This window comes from Phoca vitulina, unplaced genomic scaffold, assembly GCF_004348235.1.
Source record: "Phoca vitulina isolate PV1807 unplaced genomic scaffold, GSC_HSeal_1.0 scaffold28, whole genome shotgun sequence".
NCBI lineage: Eukaryota > Metazoa > Chordata > Mammalia > Carnivora > Phocidae > Phoca > Phoca vitulina.
In genome coordinates this window covers 17,500,581-17,519,558 of record NW_022589731.1, presented here as the reverse complement: position 1 = coordinate 17,519,558, position 18,978 = coordinate 17,500,581, and the positions used below count along the sequence as shown (strand labels likewise).

The window sequence follows — 18,978 nt, the reverse complement described above, 5'->3', positions numbered from 1 at the left end:
GAGTTGGAGGTCTGGGCATTTATTTCTCTGGATATACTCAGGCTGGCCTTCCCTTTCAGGATGGAGAAGGACATCAGCCCCGGAGCCCTGTGGGGGCCCTGGCGATTTTTATAGCCAGTGAGTGGCTCACCGCAGAAGGACAGCCCTCCCTGGGCTCCGTGTGCATCTTACCTTCCAGCCCATTACGTTGCTCTTCCGCTTGTGAAGTTAAAAAGCTTTTTGCCACGTGGCTCCTATGCATTTCCTTATTTCATTTTTTTAGTAAATGCAGTTTTCCGTATCGAATTATCTCAAAGGGAGGCACGTGGGGAAGAGTCTTGCCACCTTGCCGAAGCTATGAGCCCATGAATGTGGGACCTAAGCTGTTTTTCTTGAAATTAGAGAGCAGACATTTATAAAACTTTTATTTTTTTTAGGTTGGGAATCACAGCCCCCCTTGGAGAAGCCCACAGTAGAAGGCATGAACCTTTGCCCACTCAAAATGCATGTGCACACACACACACTTTTGTAAACACTTACGAGGTGCCCCCTGAACCTGTCTGTGACTTCTGTAAGGGCTCAGGTTAGCGGCATTTGGTCTGGAGAAAGTCGGTAGTGATTTGAGATGCCCCATCTCCTCCTCCTCTTCCTTTCTGTTGTACTCACGGTTGCTTTCAGGCACCTTGAAGTCTGATACGGTTTTTTGGAGGCACCATAGATCTGCCAGAGGATGGACTTAACTTCACGATAAAGTTAAACACCCCCACGCTCGTGAGGGTTGCTAGAAAAGAATTGGCCTCAGCATCAGAGACCTGTATTCTCGTCCTGACTTTTGACCCCATTGACCCCAAATTAGCTATTTGACACGGATCAGGGCAGTTCCCCGTCTGGGCCTTTGCCCCCTTACCAATAAAATGAGGGAGATTATTTGGAAAGTGTTTTCTGGTTCTAAAATTCAATTTCATGCTGTTTCCACTAAGTTTTTGGCAACTAGCAGCGGCTGTCGATGGGTTAGAGAAAACTAAATGGTTTTTAATTTACCTGCTGTTTGTAGATGATGCCACAGAGAAGGATCTTTCTGATCTAGTGTCAGAGATGGAGATGATGAAGATGATTGGAAAACACAAAAATATCATAAATCTCCTTGGAGCCTGTACTCAGGATGGTGAGTAGGAGGAAAAAATGCTTTCATCCAAATAATTTACACTTGAATGTTAACATCATTTTAGAAACGGTTGGACTCTTGGATCTTGCTCCTAGGGCACATCAAGTGCATGTTTAAAGTTCTCTTTAAAATCCCCTTAGGAAGATGTTCCTGGCCATGAACACAAAGGGGACTTTGTGACCGTACTGGGGGACTGGGGAAAGGTAGGCGTTGGGTGGCTTTGGATGGGAGGGCCTTCTAGAGTCCTGCTGTTTTTAGGGCATAACCTGGAGGGTGTTTAGAAAAGACAGTCTCCTTATGTTTTTGTTTTTGTAGTGCTAAGAGGGATTTCTCAAAATAAGACCCTATGGGGGACGCCTGGGTGGCTCAGTCCGTTAAGTATCTGCCTTCGGCTCAGGTCATGATCCCGGGGTCCTGGGATCGAGCCCTACATCGGGCTCCCTGCTCGGTGGGGAGTCTACTTGTCCCTCTCCCTCTGTTTCTCCTTCTGCTCATGCTCTTTCTCCCTCTCTCTCAAATAAATAAAACCTTAAAGAAAAAAAAAAGACCCTATGTTATGGTTGACAAATCCCTTAAAATGGGGATTGAAGAAGCCATGTTTTGCTATGGACAGCAATGGCTGAGCTCCCAAGAATAGTGCAGGGGAGGGAGAGAGTAGAATGAAGGGACATGTTATCTTCCTTGGGGGAGATGGAGCATTGACTTCTCTCACTGGAGAGCTAACTGACACTTCGGGAATCAGTTTGATAATAATTAATAAACTTGAAGAAGCCTGTCTTTGCCTCAGCCATTTCTCCTTGAGGCCTGTACCAGGAGTCGGGAGACTTTCTGTGAAGGGTGATTGTCAGTAGTTTTGGTCTTGTGGCCTTTAGGGTCTTTGGGGCAACTAGTCATCTTTGCCGTTGGAGCGAGAAAGCAGCCACAGACAACACAGAAATGAACGGGCCTGGCTGTGTGCCAATGCAATTTAATTACAAAAACAGGCAGTGGGCAGGATTTGGCCTGCAGGCTGTAGTTTGCCAACCTCTGGTCTATGCCATGGAGAAAGGATTGCACATGTGTGGAAGGAGACATACACAGGAATGTTCGCCGTGCACAGTTCGTTACGGGCCAAACCTGCAAGCGATGTAAATGCCCATAAGCATAGGCAAATGAGTAAATAAAATGTGGCATGTTTACATGATGGAACATAGGTAGCTGTTAAAAGGAATGATCTAGATTTATTTTTATCAGCCCGACTGGGGTCCAGGACGATAACGTGTAGGGGGAAAATGTTGCAAAGCTGTAGCTTCATTATTCATACATGCGATTACAAATAATAATGTTGTTTATTGATACATATATGTATGTAAAATGGTTAAAATGAACTGGAAAAGGCAAAATTTATAGTAAGCATTGCTCTGCAGGAGGGCACAGGGGAGCCTGGAAATGACAGGGGAAGGACACTCACTGCATCTCTGTCTATTCCTCTGAGACTTTTGAGGCTGTCTTGACCCAAGTGTCGATGATCATTTTGGGGGAGATGAGAATGTAGGTGTTCTATTTTTGTGTGCGCTTTTCTTTATGTTTCAATTAAAAAAAAAAGAAAGAAAGAAAGAAAGAAAAAGTAGTGGGTTGTAAGAAACAAAACGTGGCTGAGCTTCCCCAGGGCGGATCTGGGTGCGTCTTCTCAGCGAGCTTGCCCTCTCCATCCACAGGGCCTCTCTACGTCATCGTCGAGTATGCTTCCAAAGGCAACCTCCGCGAGTACCTCCGAGCCCGCAGGCCGCCTGGGATGGAGTACTCCTATGACATTAACCGAGTTCCCGAGGAGCAGATGACCTTCAAGGACTTGGTGTCCTGCACCTACCAACTGGCGAGAGGCATGGAGTACTTGGCTTCCCAGAAAGTGAGTCCTTCACATTCTCCTCAGTTGGGTGGACTCCAGTTAAAAAGATCTGTGAAGAAAACAGGCAATTTGGACGTGCTCATTTGCTAAATCAAGCCCTTGCTTGTCTTGTACAACCTGGAAAATATTTATTGCGTTATTCACATGGGGCTTTGGTGAACTCTTTAAAAGCCAGAGAAGCCTGTCGTGACACCGCGGAGATGAGCAGAAAAGCTGTCTCTTCTCCTGGGATTCTGCTCTCGGTAGGGAACAGCTAGGTTAGGGGGTGCTGTGTTTAATTCTGATGAGTTTTGGGGGCTTTATTTGTTTTGGGATGCGTTTTTGGACATAGACTTGGGTGTTGTGTTTATGGTTTTAAGCTTGAAAGGGCCTTCAATATTCTACGAATAAAGATCAAGCAAAGTGGTATTTTAGTAACACTGAGTCCTGGGTATCATCTGGGTTTATTTTGTCTCATTTAGCGGGGTGACCCTCTGGCTCGAAGTTGGCCAGGTCCCCTGAGGTGAACTGTCTGCATTCCAAGCATGCCACTTGCAATGGAACTTTAAACATCTGAGTTATTCTGAAAGCAGTTAGGCAGGTGCCCCAATGTCCTCTGGGGCATTTCGGATGACCCAAGACACCCTGCCTTAGCTCACACTTCGGGGGCGGGGGGTTGCAGAACTTCCTCCTTAGGCAGAGGTGGGGTCCGTTCTACCTGCGGTGGAGCTTGGTGCCGATCTTTGGGTCCCCAGAGAAGTGAGATTCTCTTGTGGGCGTGGACCCCTTGTCTCGGGGGAGCCCAGGCTGGGTCATGGCTCTGCCCAGTCACAGGAGTAAGGGATCCGACCACAGGGCATCAGGGGTGGGGGGGGGGCTGCCCCTCAGCCCCTGCTTCTGTGGCCGTGTTGGAACATGGCCAGAGCTCCCACACATTCTGTTTTTTGGTCTGCTTTTTATTTTCCTTTTTGTTTGATTTTTATTTTCAAGAGAGGCCAGAGTTGAAGACTTTTTCAGATTCTTTTTTTCCCGTAAAAGCTCTTAACCTGTCGATTTTAGGAAGCAGTTTTGTGCCTGAGAATGTGTACGTGTGCAGGAATACAGGCCAGCTGAAAGGTCTCTGACGTGAGGAAACGGATCAGATCCAGAATGTGGGACATTTGACAAGACATCGCTTCAAAATGTCCGTGTCACGAGAGACAAAAACCACTGGGGAGACAGTTCCAGATTAAGGGAGGCTTAAGAGACAGGTGGAAAACCCTGTGTGCATGTGTGACCCTGGACTGGGCCTTGTTCAGGGTTGGGGGGGTGCAGCTTTTATAAAGAACGTTTAGGAACAACTGAAACTTGAATCGGGTCTACATTAGATAATATGATTGGATCGATACTAAATCTGGGGGTGGTGACAGTGGTCCTGTGTTAAGGTAGGAGATGTTTGCTCACATGTTTAGGTGTGAGGTGTGCAATCACTTTTAAATGGTTCAGGCGTACAAAGTATGTGTTTTGGGCTGGAGATTGTGTGTGAAGAGAGAGCCGGCATGACGGGCGATCCCAGCACACACAGACCATCACTGTGCTGTTTCACCTTTGCTGTAGCTTTCCCTAAACCCTAGGGAGCGTGGCCTGCCTGAGGGGGCCCCCAGGGCTGGGGCAGAGGGAGGGCTGGCCACCCCCCAGGGCCCGGCCCCTCTGTACCCTTCCTGTGTGGGAGGGGGGAAGTGTTTTTTGGACGCAGCAGCATTTATACAGAAGCAGTTAATACAGAAGCAGTAGGAGGGCCGGCTTGGTCATTTTATTAATCCTTCAAGCGAATATTCCGGAGCGCTCCTGACTCTGGTGCTTCGTGCCCCAGGTCAGGCTCCCGTAGCGGGTGGCTGCAATGGACGGAGTCCTTGGACCTCTTGGAGCAGGAACCTCGGGTGACAGCAGGAGAGATCAACAATAAGCGTGGGAATAAAAATGGGAAAGGGTGAGAGGTGTGAGAGGCGTGCCGTGCAGGAAACAAATTGTGGGAGGTCAGTGGGGGGTTCAGGGGAAAGGTGGCTGGTGAGCACCCCCCCGGGGGACAGTTGTGTGCAGCTTCTGAGGAGGGACACAGGGTGCGGAGGGCAGGGTACGAGATGTGGCTGAGCTCATTTGGGGCCTCACGGACCCAGGCCAGGCCTCCAGACTGCGCTGTAGGGTGCGCCCTCGGCCTGTGGCAGGCCACCAAGGTGGGGGTAACGGGGTCAGGTTTGTGCCGCAAAGCTCACTCGGTCTTGTGCTGCTCAGCAAGCTTGGTGCTGGTGTTTTGGGCTAGGGTTTATTGGCTCCCACAAGGCACCGGATAAGAAGATTGATTTTGGACAGATTTTGCTCTTGGGATAGTTAGTGATTTCCAGCCTGAGAGATCGGATGGTGGCGCAGCTGATCAGGTTGAGGAAGACTCTGGGGTGGGAGGTGGGGGGAGAGGGTGGTGGGAAGAGATTCTGGTGCACAATTGAGGATGCACTTTGACCACGTGTGAGAGCCATTCAAGGGCCAGTGCGGGGCAGGAAGCTCTGGGGGCCGGGCTAAGACCTTGGGAGCCAGCAAAGGAAGTGCAGTTCCAAGGCACGGGAGGTCATCTAGCCGGGGAGAGGCAGAGAAGAGGGGGAGTAGAAAAAGCTCTCGATTTCTGGAGCTTGGCGCAAAGCACCTGATGGCAGTGGAGGCTGAGGGGACACAGAGAGGCAAGAGGAAAGGCAGGATGTGGTTCACAGAGGCCACAGGACGGGTTTCAGGAAGGCGGAGTGTCATTCTCCTCAGAATGGGAGAGAAGAACGTGCCTTGCACCTGGCTCATGGAGCCCCTGTGGACTCCCCATTGCTCCCCAGCCCCGAGGACTCTGAGATCCTTCCTCTTTTGGAACTGTTCAGAATAGTGAAGAGGGAACTTTGTGAAAGGGGGCAATTCCCATTATTAATCCGTACCAGTTTTTGAGAGCTCAACATCTGCCAGCACAGGGTGAGTGTTTTACATACAGTATCATCCATAACCTCAGAACACCTCTGAAGTAGGTGCGATTTTAGGATAAGGATGCTGAGGACCGTTGGGAGGTGCCAGGACACCTTTGAGCCAGGTGTCCCTGAGTCATTGTCCTCATTTCCAAGATGGGGACTCCTAGGTCCACAGAGAAAAGTCGCTGGTCCCAGACCTGCCCTTTGGTTCTCCACTCACCCACCCTGCGCCCCAGCCTCCCCCACCCTGCTCTCAGGTAATCCCTGCCTCCCTCGGGATGGTGGGGAGGACCGATAAGATGCCTTGGGTCAGGGCGTTGCTCACAGACACAGAGTGGACCAAAAGGGACGGAGCTGTATGTCCTTAGGAACTTGAAGGGTCCCAAAGCCCTTTGCAGAAGATGGCCTGCAGTTGAAGACGTAGAACAGGTTTGAAACTGGCCATAGATGAAGATCCTAAGAATGGTCCCCTTGAGTGGAGCCAGCTTCCAAAGATGGAGGGCTTATTCCTGACAGTGGAGTATGAAGAAGCAGGGCAAGGGCCTGCTCACGCTCACGCCTCACAGCCGCCGGCGATGAGCTTGCTGGAGGCCCGCTTAAAGAACTGTTGAGTGAGCTCTCTGGCTCATTACTGATGGAATGCAATAATGAATTCGGCTCAGTAAACATTGACTGGGTCAGGCTCTGTGCTCGGTGCTGGGAATATAGAGATGAACACGCAGGGCCTGTCCTTGAGCCGCTTAAATATGTGCGTGCGTGCACACATGTGTGCAAGTGTTTGTGGGGAATTCGGGGGGGGGCAAGTAAAGAAACACCATGATGTATACAGAACACAACAGAAAGGTAATATGGGGTATTTGAACCTTATACAAATTATGAAAGCTTTGCTGTTTTTAGTTCAAAGTACACTAATTTTTCTTTTTTACCAAATCCCAAAACCAGTTCAACTTACTCCAAGGTGTTAAACCTGAGTGGGTGTTGTTTTTGTTATTTAAAGCAGGCTCCAGCTTCCCCATCTGTGAAATGGGTGCAGCCATACCCATGAGATTGCCATGGGAATTTAATTCTATCGTCTGGGCCATAGGGGTGTTAGTCTTCCTTCCCTTAGTGACCCGTGGATCTCCGCTTACTTAAGAAATGGATACCAAATGGTCTGAGGGCCCTAGTTATGTAAATGGTCAGCTCTGCCCTGGAAAACAGCTCTGATTTCTGCAGATGATGGGAATTTGGCTTGATGTTAATTATTTTCTTTTTCTTGCGTGTTGGTTCCAAGTCTCTTACTGTTCAGCCCAGAGGGTGGGCGTTCGTGTCTGCTAGCATCATGGGATGTGGGAGGTTGGTGCTCGATCCTGGCTCTTGCCAAGATGATGATGGAGGTCACTGTCGTGGTATCTCTGAGTTGAGCCCTCATGTGTGGTGGGAGCCCAGCATGTGGGAATCCAGATTCTTCTGACCACACAGCTTGCCAAATGCACAGAGCTCGTGTCGGCAGGGAGCACGCCGCCGGGAGAGTTTGGCCGAGGGCTTGGAAGTTCAATTTGAAGAGGCCTCCAAACTAGGAACATGGCTCCCGCCCCGGCCGGATCCCCAGGCGGCTTCTGGAAGCTCTCACATTTCCTGCTTCCATTCTGGCACAGGCATACCTACTTGTGGGGTTTTCCTGCTCTCCCTTTCCTGGTCTTCACCCATCCAGGGGGCCACAGAAGCATCTAAAAACAAGGAATCGTTGGGCGGTGGGCTGGAAAAAGTAACTCCTAATTTATTCTTCAGAGAGAGTGTGGCTTGCTCCTTTTTATTGGCCATGTCGTGAAGTCCCTACTACAACCAGCCCCATTTCACCCTTGTCAAGTGGCTTGATAAGACTCTCTCCTTCATCCAGTAGTTAACACACGAGGCCGTGTCAGAGCATTTGGTAGAGATACTTGTTCACTTCCTTAGACCTTGCCTTTTCCAAAAATAGGGGCTGATGATTGGGGAATTCTCCTTACCATGTGTCATGATGAAATCTTGTGATATTGAAGTATAACACTTTACAAAAGTGTATCATTTGTAGAAAGGAAAAACGGGAGTTACAATGACCAGACCTTTCTGAGACCGAAGAGTATCAGAACTATAAATTAGCTGCCCTCTGGTGAGCATGTCTGCATCCCCCCCCCACCACCACCCTTCCCCACCCCCCAGGTATTTTGTGTGGGCCGGTGTCCTCCGGGCCTGGGCCTGGGCCTAGACAGACAGGCGTTGGTCATGATATAAGCCGGGAAAGGACATGGTCAGTTCTTAGAAACACAACTTGTGGGGAGCGTAGCAGGTGCAGCAGGGCTGAGTTTGGAAGCACAGAGACCGGTTAGGTAGGCACTGTGGCTCTCCATGGGGCTGGGGGTGGGCAGTGGTGATGTCCTGGGCTAAGTGTGGTTAGTAGTGGGGACACAGCGGGGTGGACAAATTAGAGAGGCAGATGGGAGTCAGCGTCCACAGAATTTGGGAGTACTGTGCCGAGAATTCTGGTGTATACTTCTTGGCCTGAGAGAGACCCAAGAGGGTAAGAATTAGGGGAGCAGAGACCTTGAATTTGAGGAGCCAAAGGGATGTCACAGTGGAAATGTCCCATAACCTGTGGAAGATGACAGTGAGGGTCCCAGGAGAGAGGTAGGAATTTGCAAATCTTTTGTGTGTATCTAAGAATAGAAGCCCGGGGGATATGTGGAAATATACAAAATTAATGGGACATTTCTATTTTGAGGGACAGGGCAGAGAGGAGCTGGATTGAGAGGGTGAGCCAAGAGAAGGGAGGGGATAGAACTCAAGGGGGTGGGGGTGGGGACCGTTTTTTTTAAAAGGAGCATGAAATCAACAGTGTCCAGAGCTGCAGAGGGTAACATTGAAGCATTAGAAGAGCTCACTTGGGTCTGACAAGAGGTTCCTCATATACTTTTGGGAGGGGCAGGGATGGAAACAATGTTTGCGGATGGACCAGGAGGTAAGGAGGAAGTGGTGTTGGAGTTTAACCAGCTCTCCTGAAAGTCTGGCTGTAAAGGGCGGGAGAGTTAAGTGTTGAGATAAAAGATTTTAGACTAATCTAGCACAGATCTCCTGCTAGGAAGGACGCCAGTGTTGTTGGTCATTTGCAGGTAAAAGAGAATTGGCTGCTTGGTGTCTCTTTGCTCTTTGAAATGATTGGGGCCTTGGTTTTTTAGTTACTTTTAATTAGAAAAGAAATACCATTTTTTGACTTAAGTACTTTCTGTCTGCATTGTAAGAAGTATGTTTTCTCTTTATTCTTGAAACATTTTGAAATGAGTTCTTTCTTGATTTCAGTGTATTCATCGGGATTTAGCTGCCAGAAATGTTTTGGTAACAGAAAACAATGTCATGAAAATAGCAGACTTTGGACTGGCCAGGGATATCAACAATATAGACTATTACAAAAAGACCACAAACGTAAGTCTATGGCAGCACTGTGGTGGAAGGGACGGAGGGAGGGATGGTGGTGGCACGAAATGTTCCACATGAAAGATAGTAGGCATTTATTCCTCTGCCCTTTATCTCTGTTCTTTTGCTGTATTCTTGACAGACTTCTCAATAAGCAAATTGTAGCTGTATTTCAGATACTTTTAGTAAATGTGAAACAGCCTTGTATATAGAATGATCGGCAGCCTCTCTGGTCTTCATCAGGCTCTTTGTCAAGAACTTCCCTAGCCAAGACTAGAGCTCGGGGGTTTCTGGATTAATTTTTGCCTAGAAGGTGGTCAGGGTGTGTCTGTGTTCGAGGAGATCGAGGATGAGGAGAGTCCCAAGAAACGGCATTGTACTCATGTGCCCCAATCTGTGCATCTTACATGTTATGTGTAGGCCCTGCTGGACCTTATTTCTGCTCTCATGACTGACCAGTGAAAATCATTAGTATCAGCTCTCAAATAGGGCAGAGCCTATCGAGCCAGCAAAAGTAAACTGGTTTTAATCTAGTGGTTTTTACCTTTTCTCCCCCACACTTGCAGGGGCGACTTCCAGTCAAGTGGATGGCCCCAGAAGCCCTTTTTGACCGAGTGTACACCCACCAGAGTGACGTGTAAGTAACTCCCTTCTCTCTGGCTTCTCCATCGGGTTGAGCTGCAAAAATACGGTATTCATCTTTCTGCATTCTTTGGCGTCTGTTGTATTTCACACGTTGATAGAAGGTGCAGGAGCCAGCCTTAGAAAGGACGGATTTTATGGTAGGCTGGTAACCAATGCGCTGTTACTAATCTGCCCAGCTTCAAAGTGCACGGGAGGTGTAACTTCGAACGTCGTCCTGCCAGGGCCGAAGTGCCCCCCCTGCCCCGAACCTCGTCCCGCCAGGGCGGAAGTGCCCCCCCCCCCCACCCCAACTTACTCACGGATCCACGACTACAAAGCTGCTGTCTCATTTGCCAGGCCATTGGCATGTTCTTTGCTCCCTGAAAGAAGGAATTTTGAAACTTTTCCTACTTGAGGGTGGTTTGTCATACTCCCCCCATCTCAGGTTTGTCCTCGTGGGGACAGGCTGAGTGGGGCAGAGTCTGCTCAGGTGATCTCCACGGGGCCCGCGTGTTCTGTTTATCCTTTGAAAAGGTCTGATCTCGGCCTGGCACCCTTGATGACATGACAGAAACAGTGAAAACTATATAATATTCCCATTATGATACACTTAAAAATACTAATTTCCAACGCTAAAGTTCTAAAATATCAGTTGGAGGGGCAGGCTCCAACTGATGTTTTAGAATTTTAGGTTTGGAAATTAGTTTGGAAGAAGTTACCCTGGCGGGAAACTGCGGGGAAGGTACAGAGCATCTCTCTGTACTGTTTTTTTCCAAGTTTCTGTGAGTCTATAATTAATCCAAAATAAAAAGTTAAAAAAAAAAAGAATCAGTTGAGCCATTGTTTTTTTTTTTAAAGATTTATTTATTTATTTGAGAGAGCGAGAATGAGAGAAGAGAGAGAGTACATGAGAGTGGGGAGGGTCAGAGGGAGAAGCAGGCTCCTCGCCGAGCAGGGAGCCCGATGCGGGACTGGATCCCGGGACTCCGGGATCATGACCTGAGCCGAAGGCAGTCGCTTAACCAACTTTAGCAGTCCTAGAAGGAAGGTGTTACAAGTCCCGGTTTTGTAGGGAGTCAGCTGCCTGCATTGTGCTCCCACCTTTGCTCTACAGAAAACTGGGGAGAGTTTCATTTCTCACCCCAAACCCGAAGAGAGTCAGGAAGGGTGTGTGTCAAGAGCCTCAGTGATATAGGTAAATGCGGGAGTCTTGGCTCCATTATCCCAGGAATTGTGAGTATCCTGAACGAGGCTCAGAAAGTCCAGCTGTGGGTCTCCGTGAGGTCAGGTACCCATGGTCCCGAGAGAGGTTTTCAGTTTCTGTTGGAGGAAACTCGTCTGGGGCACGGGATTCCATCATCCTCATCCCAGCCTGATGCCCGCTCCCTTCATGACCCTAGTGAGTCATGAACCTTTTGTGCTCTCAGATGCTCCAACTGGCCACGCTGGGCAGCTGTTTACCTTGCAGAATTGGCTTGCAGGCCTTATTCGGTCAGCAGCCCATACTGGTGGGTCACAATCCAGGGGGGTCAGGCACAGAGGCTGTTGGAAGAGCTGGACGGGAGCAGGAAGAGTTTTGCAGCTTAGGAGCTGAGATCCTCACGTTGCTAACACTGCATTTAAGGACGAGTAACTTCATTTGAGAGTGTCAGAATGAAAAAGCAACCACCCCAGATCTCTACCAGAAAAAAAGAGGGATGGTTTCCCACCCCTACTCTGTTGTCTGTTGATGGAAAATTCCATGGGAACATCCCTCCCGTTGTTCTCATTTGGGGAGGATGCTCCTTCGGGGCAGGGAGGGGCCTGTGGGATGAACTGCCGGAGGGTTCAGGCCATTTGTCTTTGAACATGAGAAGTGAGTGGGCGTGTACTTTATTCACTGGGCATATTTGGATTTTTGGGATTCAGGTGGGTTGGTAACACTGTTTTCTCTCTTCTTGCAGGTGGTCCTTCGGGGTGTTAATGTGGGAGATCTTCACGTTAGGGGGCTCACCCTACCCAGGGATTCCAGTGGAGGAACTTTTTAAGCTGCTTAAGGAAGGACACAGGATGGATAAGCCAGCAAACTGCACCAATGAACTGTAAGGACCGTTGTCTCTCCTGATACCCAGCGGACCCACCATGCCATTAACTCTTCTCCCGACTTATTTCGGGTTTCCCAAGGCCCCGGGTTTTCCATACAGGCCCTAAGAAGAATTACTGCTGAAGCTTTCTGGGCTCAGTCCCAGGACTGGGGTGGATGGCCACACTGACGGCCATAACTGTCCGAAAGAGAGAACATCATCCCGAGGTGTATGGACTGAGCTTTAGATCAGGGCATTAGGCTTCCTGGCTGAGGGCTTCTGACTTTCGAGAGTGAGACGCAGCGATCTTCTGGGCCACCGTGCTGTGCTTTGCTGTTGTCTCTCCTTAGACGGACAGGGAGAAAGATCTGGCCTTTTCTCATACACAAGCTGGAAAGCCGTGGGCCTGCCCGGCCTTTCCTCACGGCTTATGCCCCCAGCACGGCCAGGGGGCATGGGTGAACACTGAAAATTGCTCGTCTAGATTGGCATTGACCACATGTCTTCAGAGCAAACTGGTGTCTGGTTACCTCTGTTTTACCCATAGTTTAGCACAGAGAATTAAGAATGTGTCCAGGTGCCATCCTTAGAATCCCAGATCTGGCTATAAAACCATGAGCCAGTTTCGAGAAAAGCCTACCCCACACTTCAAGTGGAATTATGTTGTGTTTGTGACATGCGTCTTGTGCAGTAGAATCAGTGCTTTGAAAGGGAGTCTCTCTTCCCAACCCCCCCCCCCGGATTAACTAAGAAGAGTGATTGTCCCGGAGACTGTGGTCTATTGTGTATCGTTTCATGGGGATTTTATATCCGTAATCCCATGAGTGCTTTTCACTGTACAGTGGACATCTGATGAATGGCCACATTTTATAGTATATTATATAAAGGTATTTATTGTGCTGCCTGTCATTCCTATTGCTTTTTCTAATATAGAGGGTCTGTCGAAACCCATAATCAAGATAAGGCCTGGGACCCTAGGCCTGTCCAGGAGTTAATCAGGAAGTTAATGTGCAGCCCAGGGATGGCAGATTAATTCATAAAAACCTTACCTTAAAGTTGTGGTTTTCAAACTTCATTTTTTTTTAAACTGAGGAACCTTTGTCCTCTGCAGTCATTAAGATAAAACCCAAAGGGTCAGAGAGAAGAATGTGTAGCTGCTTTGGTCGGGAGCAGGAGTGGGGGGGGGGGGGCGGGGCGTGTGCTGGGGAGAGACTGGAGACCGGGTTGCTCCTAGAAGGCTTTTCCTTCAGCCTGTCAGAGTGCCAGAGAGATGTGCTACTCTGTGTCACGTCACAGATGCAAGTCAGCAGCGAAGACGTAGAAAAAAGTCTTAATGGCATAGACACAATCCTAAAACATTTGGGGTGAAGTGATGTTTTTGTAGCTCAAAGTGCCTTTCAGAGGAACCAAGCAGTGAATTTTTGGGGAAAGGAAATAACTGCCTTCTAATTTGGAAAGTTCTGGTACATGTTCATAATTTAGGACGTATCTCCCTAGTGCCTGTTCACACTGGCTTATAGCCACGCACCTAGTACTTACAAAATGAATTCACCAGGAAATCCGTTTCCCCAGGTATATGATGATGAGGGACTGTTGGCATGCGGTGCCCTCCCAGAGGCCGACGTTCAAACAGTTGGTAGAAGACTTGGATCGGATTCTCACTCTCACAACCAATGAGGTAAGCACCCTCTTCCAGAAGCCTGTGGTCCTTTCTTGGGAGGCCGGTGCGGCTTTTTCATTGCAACCTCCCCCGTCGGAGTCTGTGGTAGAGATTATCATTTTTCCACAGGGGTCAGACAGAGTTAAAATATGTGCAGTTTTGAGAGTTCTGACTCTTGAAACCAGACCGAGGGCCCTACTTGAGGCTGCCCCTCTCTGTGGCCTTTGGGTGGTGGGTCCAGGTTGTGGTATGTTGGACAGCGTGGAGGCGAGAGAAATAGCAGCATTTGGGTTTGCGTGTGAGGAGCTTGGGTTTCTGTGCTGCTTGGCTTCAGCTCCTAACGTAGGAGCTGCTGCCGTTCTCTTACTGGTGGGCTTCGCTGGAAGCAGTGAGGTTCTGCCAGTCTGGCTTCACAGGCACGGCCGTGTCCACCGTGACCCTGTCTGGAAATGGCCTGGGGCGTGTGGTCTCCATCTGTGTGTATGTGAATGTACACACGGTTTCGTATAATGAGGGACTTGTGATTTGTTTTAAAGATTTATTTGAGAGAGAGCGAGAGAGGGAACTGGGGGAGGGGCAGAGGGAGGGAGAGAGAATGAATCTCCAGCAGAGACTCCCTGCTGAGCCCAGAGCCTGACCCGGGGCTCTATCTCAGGACTCTGAGATCATGATCTGAGCCGAAATCAAAGAGTCAGACGCTTAACTGACTGAGCCACCCAGGTGCCCGGGGACTTGTGATTTTTAAGTGAAAGCTTTTACCTTTTGTTAAAATATTTTTCTTTAAAATATTTATAATCTGTACCAACGAAAGAAACACTCCTCTGTCCCTCACTGTGTGATTTTAGTCGTGGTGGTGCTCGCTTCCGCATGTAGATAGAGTGGTCTCTGTGGTTGTAGAGAGTGTCTGATCTGAGCAGGAACGATGAGAAACCCATCGAGGTTAGAAGAATCCCACAAAAAATTGTTAATGAATGAATTTGAGATATTTAATGAGGGTGCAGCAAGCAGTCTTCCTTCAAACAGGAAAAAAAAAACCCCTCAAACCCAGTTATCTTAACAACAACAAAAAGAGGTTAAAATTGCTTGAATAAAAATAATAACATTTAATGTATTTTTAAATACATTTAATAGTTTCAGAATGATTTTTTTTTTTAAATCAAATGTTGTGATTTGAAGCCTTAAGCCAGCAACATTATCTTGTGCGTCTAACTGTAGCTGATAAAAGGAGAGATTGCATTTAAATGAATACAGCTGACCTTCAGAAGTTGAAAGGAAAGGAACAGTTCAAGGGGAAAAAAAGCAACTTTCTTCTCCTGCCAAAATTGTTGTTTCTAGTGTAAGTTCCTTTAACCCTAGACTTGGAATCCACTGGTACCCCTCTTTTCCCCCTATCAGATCTGAACATTTATGGCTGCATTTAGAAACTGGGAAAGCACTAATGTCCCATTTTACTGGTCCTAAGTCCATGCTCAATGCTCTTTATTTATATATTTATATTTAAAGTGGGTCCATTCATACTGAAATTTACATCTAGCATCCTAAAATAAAAAAGCAGAATGCCATATTATCTAACGGATATAAAAATCGAAGTTTCTTTCCTTCTGAAAATCATTCCCATATGCTTGAGAAAAATGGTTCCATTTAGGACAAAATTTCATTTTTATCATTGTAAGCACAAAGTTCTCTTTTGATGTGGTGGGCGTGTTTGTTTCCAGTTGTGCGGTTAATGCTGATCTTGTTGGAACTGACACATCCCCCATTCTTGGATGGGGACTCTTTCCCTTGCCAAACCTGGTGATGAATTATAGTGTTGTTTTTTTTTTTTCCAATTTTTTTTTGGGGGGGTTCTTTTTAAAATGTAGAGTTCCCAACATTCTGCGGCCTCTTTTCTGAGTGAGACCCAGAAGTTCCTCGGTTTAGAAATCTTGCCAGAGTTTCCGAGCAAGGGTCTGCGAACCTCTTCGGTAAAGGGCCAGATAGTAAACATTTTTTATCTCTGGGAGCCGAACTATTCAGGTCAGCCGTCAAGGCGAGAAAACAGTTATGGACAATATGTCAATGAGTGTGTCTATGTTCTGGGTAAAACTTGATGGACCCTAGCATTTAAATTTTGTATGACTTTCATGTCCTTTTATGTCATTTTAATGCCATGAGATATTACTCTTCTTTTGAATCCCCCCCCCCCTGAAAAATGTTAAAACATTTTAGCTCATGTTTCAAAACATGTTTTTGCTCATGGGCCACACAAGACCAGGCAGTGGGCTCTCACCCTGCCATAAGTTGGAGGAAATGTTATCCTGGGTCATCCAGGGGGCTCTCTTCCATAGCAACCCCAACAGAGGCTGTAGGGAGCAGAAGAGACCCTTTTGAATTTCAAACTCTTCTTTAACAGTCCATTATGGATTTAACATACATGAGTACATCCGAGCCTTTTCTGAACCTGTTTACATTTTCCACTTGGAGAGCTTCTTAGAGTAATGAATTACATCTGTGAAATTACCCGCTGAATGGAGACAGATTCCCCCTAAATTATCCTAGAGACTGCAATAGTAAAATGTAATTCGTAAAATAAATATTCACGGTCTCAACTATTTTAAGGGGTCCCCGGAATCCATAACACGTTATGCGTTTTTCATTTTGCGGGGGCTCGGGTTTGAACCGTGTGCTCCCCCTCGAGGAGGCGTGTAGCAAGCCACTTGTTGGGGTCTGTGTGAGTGGACTGGAGTGCTCAGCATTTTCCCATTCCCTCCTTGCCTCTTGTTTGTTCATGATGGATTGTAAGAGAAGGGTTAAGGGCAGCCTAGAGTCAATAAAGGGGGGGTTGTCTAGAGGAGATCTTCATGGGAGCGGGGGGGTGCTAGGTCTCTGAATCTTCAACTCCGATAGAGCGTCTCGAGAGCCTGCATTTGAAATAAAGGTCTTCTCTTCCCTTCTTTCAGGAATACTTGGACCTCAGTCAACCTCTCGAACCGTATTCACCTTGTTATCCTGACCCGAGATGAAATAAAACGTCTCTCTTCCCTTCTTTCAGGAATACTTGGACCTCAGTCAGCCTCTCGAACAGTATTCACCTAGTTATCCTGACACAAGGAGTTCTTGTTCTTCAGGAGACGATTCTGTTTTCTCTCCGGACCCCATGCCTTACGAACCCTGCCTTCCTCAGTATCCACATGTAAACGGCAGTGTTAAAACATGAATGAGCTTGTCCTTCTGTCCCCACACAGGACAGCACCAGGAACCTAGCCACAGGAGCAGGGAGGCCATGCCTCCAGGAGCTTGTTGGCTCCGCTTGTATATATGGATCAGAGGAGTAAATAATTGGAAAAGTAATCGGCACACGTGTAAAGAATTTATACAGTTGGAAACTTGTAATCTTCACCTGGAGAAGAAGAATGTTTCTGGGGCCATGGACTGCCATGGGCCACCACGCGCCCGTGACCCACTGTGGGGACTGGCTGTGGACCAGCTGGACTTGAGGCAAACTTAGGTTCTGCCTTCCTTGTGAATTTTGTAATAATTGGAGAAAATATATGTCAGCACACACAGAGCACAATTGCAGTATATAGGTGCTGAATGTATGTAAATATATTCAAATTATGTATAAATATATATTATATATTTACAAGGAATTATTTTTTGTATTGATTTTAAATGGATGTCCCAATGCACCTAGAAAATTGGTCTCTCTTTTTGTAATAGCTATTTGCTAAATGCTGTTCTTACACAGAATTTCTTAATTTTCACCGAGCAGAGGTGGAAGAATACTTTTGCTTTCAGGGAAAATGGTATAACATTAATTTATTAATGAATTGGTAATATACAAAACAATTAATCATTTATAGTTTTGTGTTTTTTTTTGTTTTTGTTTTGTAATTTAAGTGGCATTTCTTTGCAGGCAGCGCATCGGACTAGTCAATCTATTGCTTGGACTTAACTAGTTATCAGATTCTTTGAAAAGAGAAATATTTACAGAATATGACTAATTTGGGGAAAATGAAGTTTTGATTTATTTGTTTAAGCTCTGCTGTCAGATGGTGGTTCTTACACCACAAAAATGCCAATAGGAAACAAACCCATTAATAAGAGAGTATTTTGTTTTGCTGTGCAGTTCTGTCATTGGGCCCGTGGAACATTTAACTGGACTTCCCAAGACAAATGGTACCAGCGTTCTCTTAAAAAGATGCCTTAATCCATTCCTTGAGGATGGACCTTAGTTGAGATGATAGCCGACTGTCCTCCTCCCCGGCAACTGGCCTTCTGCCCTGAGTTGCACGTTAATCAGATTAGCCTGTATTCTCTTCAGTGGATTTTGATAATGGCTTCCAGATTCATTGGCGTTAGAGAAGGCTTTTAGAATTGAAACACTGAGTTGTTCTGCTGATAGTCTTTGGAGACACTTCCATCTTTTTAAGGGATTGCTTCTGTCTAATTCTGGCAGGACCTCACCAAAAGATTGGGCCTCATACCAGCGTCATCACAATGTTGCCATGTTTTGCGTTCTATATGAAAGTACTGTGTTTTGCTTTGGAAACACCTACTCACTTTGTTATAGCCATGCAACATGAATGCAGATTACACTGATTCTACTTGTTACAAATTGGAGAAAGTATTTAATAAATCCTGTTAATTTTTATACTGACAATAAAAAATGTTTCTACAGATATTAATGTTAACAAGACAAAATAAATGTCACGCAGCTTATTTTTTTAAGACTCGTGTCTCACCAAATGGTTTCCTGTGCTTGGAGGTGTTGACTCAGTGCTGTTTGGTGTGATGGCATGAAAGGCAGGGCTGGGAAGGTTCATTGTTGGCTACAAACCGGTGCCTTGCCACAGGGATTGGCCGGGACCAGCAGTACCTGGGACAGGTGGATCCGGTGGGAAATCAGGGGAGGTGGGTTTCCGCTCTGGCTGTGTTGCTTCCTGGGGCCCCGAAGGTGTCGTCGTATCTTTCTGGGTTTTAACTTTTGGAAGAGCAAACGAGGGATGGCATGGGCAAAGCTTTGCAAACAGGGAGGTGTCCTGCGGACGGCAGGTGCTATGAGTGGAGAGGTTCAGATGATCTGGCTACTGGGAAGGGATCTTGAAGCCTTGTAGGCTGGCTTCCTCCTGATGTACAGGGAGTAGAATTGGCTTCAACATTTCAAAAAGAGAGCTTGAACGAATCTTAAAATAATTTGACCTATTTCCAGGCCACCAAGAATCTGAAGAGGG

General features: G+C 47.1%; 1 protein-coding gene across 8 annotated transcripts in view; it reads left to right on the top strand.

The window, feature by feature from the left end:
• The window catches only part of FGFR2 (fibroblast growth factor receptor 2), a 100,729-nt gene extending 82,254 nt beyond the window's left edge, over positions 1 to 18,475 (top strand). For 6 of the 8 annotated variants that reach the window (XM_032423513.1, XM_032423515.1, XM_032423514.1 and 3 more), the window contains 7 exons: positions 1,034 to 1,144; positions 2,842 to 3,032; positions 9,305 to 9,427; positions 9,985 to 10,055; positions 11,986 to 12,123; positions 13,678 to 13,783; positions 16,797 to 18,475. In XM_032423513.1, coding sequence (XP_032279404.1) covers positions 1,034 to 1,144; positions 2,842 to 3,032; positions 9,305 to 9,427; positions 9,985 to 10,055; positions 11,986 to 12,123; positions 13,678 to 13,783; positions 16,797 to 16,961 — 905 coding nt within the window. In that variant the 3' untranslated portion in view covers positions 16,962 to 18,475. Of the gene's footprint in view, positions 1 to 1,033; positions 1,145 to 2,841; positions 3,033 to 9,304; positions 9,428 to 9,984; positions 10,056 to 11,985; positions 12,124 to 13,677; positions 13,784 to 16,704 lie in introns of all 8 variants that reach the window. The other 2 variants (XM_032423512.1, XM_032423511.1) reach the window with 1 other exon arrangement.
• The last annotated feature ends 503 nt before the right edge of the window (positions 18,476 to 18,978 follow it).